At 45.9% G+C, this 8,704-nt stretch overlaps 1 protein-coding gene across 1 annotated transcript; it reads left to right on the top strand.

Annotated features, from left to right (window-relative positions):
- Window positions 1-282: 282 nt before the first annotated feature.
- On the top strand, window positions 283-2,073 carry LOC144889341 (protein FAM200C-like). Its single transcript, XM_078769528.1, has one exon. It carries the CDS (start codon window positions 283-285, stop codon window positions 2,071-2,073), a length of 1,791 nt encoding a protein of 596 aa, XP_078625654.1.
- Window positions 2,074-8,704: the final 6,631 nt, after the last annotated feature.

The following is an 8,704-nucleotide window of genomic DNA, read 5'->3' as shown; positions in this document are numbered from 1 at the left end:
TGTGGAAATCTCCGAACCTGAATTTCAGCGGCTGAGGAAATCCATCACGAAGGCAAACAAGGAATTAATTGAGGAAGAGGACTTCACCCCCTAGAACAGGGGTTCCCTAACTGGGGTGCATGAACCCCCAGGGGGTGCGTGAGTCCATCCCAGGGGGTTCGTGAGACGTTTCTGAAAGTCAAAACTAGAGTACTTTTTGTTGAAATAAAATCTGATATATCATATAATTTATATCAACATCATATATTTTTTTTTTCTCACAGATTCAGACCGCAATCCATGATGTCTAAGAAGCACAAATACGATGATTCGTACATCAAGTGGGGGTTCATGAAGTTTGTGGAGAAGGATGGGACTGAACGTCTGCAATGCATTCTGTGTTACAAAGTGCTGGCGGAGGCGTCGATGAAGCCATCAAAACTAAAAGCCCACCTCGCCAGCACCCATCCGACTCATCAGAATGACTCTGAAGACGTGTTCCGAAGCAAGAAAGCTCGCTTCATGGCGAAGGGTAGCTTGACTCGGCACGGGTTCCAACCGTCGACGAAGCCTATCCTTGAAGCCTCCTACGAAGTAGTGCTCCTCATTGCAAAAGACAAAAAGGCTCATACGAGTAGTGAAACGCTTGTAAAGCCCTGTGCCGTGGTGATGGCGAACTTGGTTTGCGGACCCGAGGAGGCCAAGAAACTCAAGAGTGTTCCCCTGTGCAACAACACCATCAAGCGCAGAATTGAAGACATGTCAAAGGATATTGTGGCTCAGGTCACACAAGAACTCCGGGAATCGCGCTGCCGTTTCAGCTTGCAACTCGACGAATCCACCGACATAGCGAGCTGCAGTCAATTGCTGGTTTTTGCATGCTACTTGGCGGGATTTGCTGTGAAGGAAGAGTTCCTGTTCTGTTCTCCTCTCAAAACAACAACCAAATCGGTGGACATTATGAATATCGTGAACCATTTCATGGAAGAAAACGGCATCGAGTGGACGAAGCTCGGATCGTTGTGTACGGATGGGGCCCCGGCGATGATGGGAAAGCGATCCGGGTTCGTTGCGCTGGTGAAAGACAAGTGCCCCGACGTCATCGTGACACACTGTGTGCTCTATCGCCACGCCCTTGCGACCAAGACGCTCCCCAAGGAGCTCGGTGATGTAATGGCTATCGTTGTCACAGCAGTGAACTTCATCCGCGCTCGGGCTCTCAACCACTGCCTCTTCCAGGTCTTCTGTGAAGACATCGGTGCTGCATACACTCATCTTCTGTACTACACTGAGGTGCGTTGGCTATCCCGGGGCCAAATTCTGAACCGCGTCCTCCAGCTGCGTCAGGAGATTGAAATTTTCCTGCATGAGAAAGGCAACGACTTGGCGGACTACTTCGGCGACCCTGTCTTCGTCACGAGGCTTGCGTACATCAGCGACATTTTCGGGCACCTTAATGCTCTCAACATATCACTTCAAGGGAGCAGCCTCACGATCGTCGAAGCAGCGGAACGGATCAACTCGCTTCGAGAAAAGCTGCGGCTTTGGAGCAACCACGTGGAGAAGCGGTCATTCGTCAACTTCCCGGAGCTCGCTCAAATCCTCGCGGATGACGACGCTCAGAATGATTTCTGCTCCATGCTTGTCGTCGACATCAAGGGTCATCTGAAGTCTCTGTCTGACAGTTTTGATGGATACTTTCCGAATCTGTCGGTCGATCTGTGGATACAGGATCCTTTCACGATTCTAATTGATGACATTGACGACAACAACGAGCTCAAGGATGATCTGATCGAGCTGAAGGCCTCTGGCCGCCTGAAGATGCAGTTCTCCACCGTCGCCAGTCCCTCAGAGTTTTGGGCAAGCAACTACGAGGCCTTCCCCCATCTAGCGGCGAAAGCGCTCCGAATGACACTGCCTTTCGTCACGACCTACCTCTGCGAAGCCGGGTTCTCCGCGTTGGTCATCATGAAAACAAAGCTGCGGGCACGCCTTGACGTCGGCCCCGACATGAGGGTGGCCCTCTCCAAGACAGCTCCGAGGATCAAACGCCTCGTGGAGGAAAAACAGGAGCATCCGTCTCATCGTGTGTGATGGGTGATCGATGCGTGATCTGATCTTGAAGTTTCCGAGTAAATATTTGTTAATCTCTTGTTTTTTTTCATTACAATATTACACTATGAACTTGATCTTTTACGAAGCACTGTTATGCGTATTATAGTATAACTAGGGTATGCCCGTACTATATCTATATCTAAAATTATATCCCCCCCCCCTCTATTTACATGAAATGGTTTGGTCCAAAGCGAACGGCTTGCGAGTACGGTGACAATCCCCCCCCCCCCCCCCCTCTATTTACATGAAATGGTTTGGTCCAAAGCGAACGGCTTGCGGAGTTTGGTAAAGAAAAGAAATCGCCATAGCGTGCCCAAACGCGCAGGAAAGCGAAAGAATCGCAAATTTAAGGAAATGCCCGTACTTCTGTATGGAAGAGAAAAAAAATGAAAAGGAAAAACATTCCAAACCGCGAGGGAAAACAACACGGCACGTCGACACAACAACGTGTCCTGTGATTGGCCGTACGTGGCTGCCAGTAGCTGCCCCCAAAAAAAAGCTTTCACCGTCCGGCGACTGAATTTAAGGGGAAAAATAAAACGCTCTTCGCTTAAAACAACGCCCTTCGCTCTGACTGAATTGGGACAATGTTTTTATGTTTTTAATTGAATTACTATCCGTAATGGCGCACGCTCTCACGGGAGCTCCGGAAGGTCGTATATCGCAGTTACGATGAATCGCAAATTAGTTTTTATTAGTTTTATATTAGTTTTAAAACATAGTTTAACGCCAACATAGCGCCAACATAGTTTGCAAACGTGAAATAAATGAATACGCTCTCAAATGTGCCATCCGAGGCAGAGTGTGTTCGCCACGTTCGGCACACGCGATAGCTCGCTGCTCTCTGATTGGTTGAATCGTTTTTTGGACATAGCTCGGTAAGTAATTGTCCGATTAATATGAAACCTTGAAAAGGCACATCCTCGGGTCCCCAGCAATATACCTGGCAAGTTTAAAGTATATCGGACCCGTGGTTGTCGAGAAACAGCGGTCACAGACAAACAAACAAACACACAGAGATTACTGGAATTATAGATAGACTAGGGCATTGCCCGTACTATATCTATATCTAAAATTATATCCCCCCCCTCTATTTACATGAAATGGTTTGGTCCAAAGCGAACGGCTTGCGAGTACGGTGACAATCCCCCCCCCTCTATTTACATGCAATGGTTTGGTCCAAAGCGAACGGCTTGCGAGTACGGTGACAATCCCCCCCCCCCCCTCTATTTACATGCAATGGTTTGGTCCAAAGCGAACGGCTTCCGGAGTTTGGTAAAGAAATCGCCATCGCGTGCACAAACGCGCAGGAAAGCGAATGAATCGCAAATTCGGTTTTATTAGTTTTAAAACATAGTTTAACGCCAACATAGTTTGCAAACGTGAAATAAATGAATACGCTCTCAAATGTGCCATCCGAGGCAGAGTGTGTCCTCCACGTTCGGCACACGCGATCGTTCGCTGCTCTCTGATTGGTTGAATCGTTTTTTGGACATAGCTCGGTAAGTAATTGTCCGATTAATATGAAACCTTGAAAAGGCACATCCTCGGGTCCCCAGCAATATACCTGGCAAGTTAAAAGTATATCGGACCCGTGGTTGTCGAGAAACAGCGGTCACAGACAAACGTACAGACGTACAAACGTACAGACGTACAAACAGAGATTACTGGAATTATAGATAGATAATAACTCAGATCGTGTCTCGAAAAGGTGGGGGTTCATGGACACCTCTGACATCCACAGGGGGTTCGTGGAGGGATAAAGTTAGGGAAACACTGCCCTAGAAGAATCAACCATGGAACTAAATGTTGTATCCTTAAATATAAATGGGGGTCGTGCCCCCTTACGGAGGGTGCAAACCATTCAAGCGGTTGTAAAAGAAAAGGCTGACATTATTCTCTTACAAGAGACCCACGCTACTAGTGCTCAAGTAGCCGATTGGGGGAAACTTTTTAAAGGGCAATGGTGGCTAAGTGGGTTCCCTACACCTCGGGCCGGTGTTGCCATTTGCCTAAGTCACAAGATTTGTGCTCAACAGGTTTCATTTAAAGAAATCTATAAAGGGCATTTGATCTCCGTAGATTTTCTTTATAATACCCAAAAGATTATCGTAGTGAATGTTTATGCACCGTGTGACCCAATGGAGAGAAGAATTTTCTTTTCCACTCTGCGGGATTTTGTAAAAACTCTGGACCCAACAGCCTTTATCTGTATCGCGGGAGATTTTAATTGCACAATTTGTCCGTCAATTGATAGGAATGGTCATGAGCCTCATGTTGCCTCTACGAAAGCTCTAGAGGACACCATCAACATCTTTCGGTTTAAGGATGTGTGGAGATCACAACACCCACTCTCACGCTGTTATACATGGTGTAGATGCAATGATGGTATTATGTCAATGGCAAGGCTGGACAGATTCTATGTGAACAAGCCAATGTTGAATGTGGTGTCTGTCTCCAAAATTTTACCAACTGGATTCACAGACCACAGTTTAATCTCAATGTCCTTTAAGTTACCCTTTCCACCCGGTGGTAGTGCTTACTGGTCTTTGAATACTCGTCTCTTACATGACAAGGAATTTAATGAGGCCTTTCACGTCGTGTGGGAGAAAATTCGCTCCTCCAGACCTGAATATGATAGTCTCCGGCTGTGGTGGGACATTGCAAAATCCCAAATTAAGAATTTCTGTCAACAATATAGTGCATACACCACCAAAATCCAATCAATATCAATAGATCAGTTAAAATCTGAAATTATATCGTTAGAACAGAATGTTGACGAGGTTGGGAGAGGTGCACGTGACCAACTAATATGGGCAAAGAAAGCAGTGCTGGAGGAAGCGGTACGGCAACGGGCGATGGGTGCCTTGGTCCGAATGCGAATGAGCTATTTAACTCTGGACATGCCAAACAAAGAGTTCTTTAAGTTAGAGTCTTCCCTCAAAAGGTCACAACAAATTCATACTTTACTCACTCCCAATGGGTCGCTGGTGACCTCTCAGCAGGCGATCAGGTGTACTCTGAAAGGGTTCTATTCTAACTTGTATTCTCCTCAGAACGTGGACAATGAGGTGATACGAGAGTTAACTGCTGGGCTTCCGAGTGTCGAGGAGGATGAGCGATGCATGCTCGATTCCCCAATTTCGGCTGTTGAACTTGAAGCAGCTGTGCGGAGCCTGAAAGATGGGAAAGCTTCTGGAATAGATGGCCTGCCCACAGAATTCTACAAGACCTTCTGGGCCCTTGTGGGACCTGACTTACTCGATGTACTCGATGAAAGCATACGTGTCGGAGAACTTCCAATGTCTTGTAGACGAGCAGTCGTTTGTTTGCTACCAAAAGCTGGGAATCTTCAACTGGTTGATAACTGGCGACCTGTCTCCTTATTGTGTGTTGATTACAAGATTTTCTCTAAAGTACTTGCTAATCGTATGAAGACTGTGATCAGTTCAGTTATACACCCGGACCAGACCTACTGTGTGCCTGGAAAATCTATTTATGATAATATTTTTTTGGTAAGAGATATTATTTCATGCAATAAGTTCCTGCGTGACGATTTTGGGTTGCTGTTTCTTGATCAAACTAAGGCCTTCGATCGTGTTGACCACAAGTACCTTTTTTCTGTCCTGAAAGGAATGGGGTTTGGTGAAACTTTCACCTCTTATGTGAAACTCCTGTATACTAATACTCAATGTATGATGAAGATCAACAATAGGTTATGCTCTCCCTTTCCTTTCCAACGGGGTATTCGCCAAGGTTGCCCCCTCTCTGGGCTTCTATATATAGTCGCCCTTGAACCACTCCTTCGGTCTATTAGACAGCAAATACCTCAGGGAATGAGAAGTATAGAAGGAGCAGAATTTGTGCAGACGGCTTATGCTGATGATGTCTGTGTTTTGATTAGAAGCTCCAATGATGTCTCTGCTTTACAACGTTGTATGCGAGATTTCTCTGCAGCCTCTTCCGGTGGGATCAATTGGAATAAAAGTACAGCATTATGGTGTGGCAAAGGCAATCTCTCTTGTGTATCACCACCCTCACTCCCACACAACCTGGTCTGGAGAACGGACGGGGTTAAATATCTTGGAGTGCATATCGGTAATCGTGAAACAGAAATGAAAAATTGGGAAGGAGTGTTGGAGCAAATTACGCACAGATTGAAAGCATGGGAAGGACTGCTGAGGTCCATCTCCTATCGAGGCCGTACCCTTGTCATAAACAATCTGGTTGCAACAAAATTATGGCACAGAATTATTGCTTTACAGCCATCAAACCAACTAATTATGGCTACTCAGCGAATGCTAGTAAACTTCTTTTGGAGTGGCTACCATTGGCTGAGGCCTGAGATATTGTACTACCCCCGGAAGGAAGGTGGCCAGGGCATTGTTGATATCTCTGGTCGGGTTGTGGCCTTTCGGCTGCAGTCTCTGCAGAGACTACTGTTCGCTGAACAGCTGCCCTGGCGGCCCTTTGCATTTTTTCTGTTACAACAGGCTGGTAGACTGAGATATGATCGGCAGCTTCTTTTGATAGACCTCGAGCATATAAATTTTGCCTCTCTTCCGAGATTCTATCAGAGTTTATTGGACACTTGGAAAAGGTTTGACGTCCACCGCTTCCTTGAGGGCTATAATTGTCGAATGTTCCTTCAAGAACCCCTTTTCTTCAATATCTTTTTTCCTGGTATCCCTCATAGCCATGCCCTGATTAAAAAATTTATCCAAGGAGGGATTAACAAAGTATGTGATCTGAGAGATTCATCTGGAGTTAAGTGGAAACCTGCTGGTTTGGTGGCAACCTCAGTTGGATCTCGGTCTGTCCGACTTGTAGACCAAGTTGTACGTATAGTCATAAGAAAATTTAGACAGCTAAACATTGGCTGGGAAGGTGTTGGTAACATTGAGGACTTTCGGTTAGGTTTCCCTGAAATCAAAGTGCTCCTTTCGTCTTCTCTTCAGCCGGAGTTTGAACATACCCCCCCTTTTCATCTTGTAACTAAAATTGGAATCCGTGATCTCTCTCGACAAAATAAGAATGTACCCCTCTCTGGGAGAACACGAGTAGCTTTGTGGTCAGAGCGGTTAGGGTTGGGGTCTCCCTCTACCCCCCTTTGGCCTCACATGTACACCTTACCAATACATGGTGTGTTAGCGGACATACAATGGAGGTTAGCACACTGGGCGCTTCCCTCCAATATTTTTGTCCACCGTATTAACAGCTCACTGCCGGAAACTTGTCCTTTCTGTGACCAGAAGGAGGATTTGTTTCATGCTTATGTACAGTGTCGTAGACTGACATCGCTTTTCTTGTTCCTTGAATATCTTTTTCACCAATTGTCCTTCCCTTTCAATATGCATATGTTTATATTTGGTGTGTCTTTCAGGCCCACATGTAGGGATGTGGGTGTTCTTCTCAATTTTTTGGTTGCTGTTGCAAAATATGCGATACATAAATCTCGGAAAATTAAAATAGATAACGGCTATGGCTCTGAGGCTATTTCTATTTTTAAAGGGTTTGTCTCAACACGACTCAAGCTAGAATTTGATTTCTTTGTCAGTAATGGAAACGTCCAACTTTTTGAGAGAAAGTGGTGTATTGGCAATGTTCTGTGCTCAGTCGATGATTCAAAAGTGGTAATTACTTTATAATTCCTGATTGATTTGACTTTTTTTCTTTGGAACTGATTGCTTGCATATATGTTTCTTCCTGTGTCCTTGAATACATTTCTCTCTCTCTCTCTTAGTTTTTCGCTTAATTTGCTCAATATATATTTTTTTGTATATTTGCTGGTTTCTTTTAAATACCCTTTGCTCTTTTTGTGGTGCCTTCATGATCCTTATGCAATTTCTTTAAACTAGTTGCTGTGTTTTTTTTTTTTACAACTGCTTTGTGAAATGTGTTTTTTTTACAACTGCTTGTGAAATGGCTTTACATTGTTTATAATAAAAGGACATAAAAGTCAAAGTCTCTCTCTCTCTCTCTCTCTCTCTCTCTCTCTCTCTCTCTCTCTCTCTCTCTCTCTCTCGCTGTCGCTGTCGCTGTCGCTCTCGCTCACTCGCTCACTCGCTCACTCCACTCGAACCAAAGTCCTGCCGTGCCTCATATCACTCTGCGTCGGTGACGTCAGCCTTGGCGCGCTGCCCACCAATCAGTCTCCTCCACCGACTCGCCGGCTCGCCCAGGTGCATGCCCACCGCGTCACTCCCACTCCCGCTCCCTGCTCCTGGTGTCATAGCGCGTGGCACTCGAGGTGGCTAGGCCTGTCAGAGGTGTAAATGGCGGCGGCCATGCGGCTGTGTCCAGACCTAGTTTCCTTTTTCCGGTTCTCTTTCACAGTCATGTCAGGGAGGGCGTTATTTAGTGTTGCACTAAGGGTCCTATCTATGTGTCTAAGTGGTGTGCATTGCCATACGGGACAAAGGTTTGGCTAACCAGGTCAGAGGTGTAAATGGCGGCGGCCATGCGGCTGTGTCCAGACCTAGTTTCCTTTTTCCGGTTCTCTTTCACAGTCATGTCAGGGAGGGCGTTATTTAGTGTTGCACTAAGGGTCCTATCTATGTGTCTAAGTGGTGTGCATTGCCATACGGGACAAAGGTTTGGCTAACCAGGT

The sequence above is a fragment of the Myxine glutinosa genome, unplaced genomic scaffold (assembly GCF_964187855.1).
Source record: "Myxine glutinosa unplaced genomic scaffold, kmMyxGlut1.1 SCAFFOLD_2892, whole genome shotgun sequence".
NCBI lineage: Eukaryota > Metazoa > Chordata > Myxini > Myxiniformes > Myxinidae > Myxine > Myxine glutinosa.
Note: the sequence above shows the minus strand (reverse complement) of the source record. Positions and strands in the feature narration are given on the sequence as shown.

What these genes read in the sequence shown, in the direction of transcription:
- LOC144889341 (XM_078769528.1), top strand. Translation starts at nt 283, where the DNA reads ATGTCTAAGAAGCACAAATACGATGATTCGTACATCAAGTGGGGGTTC.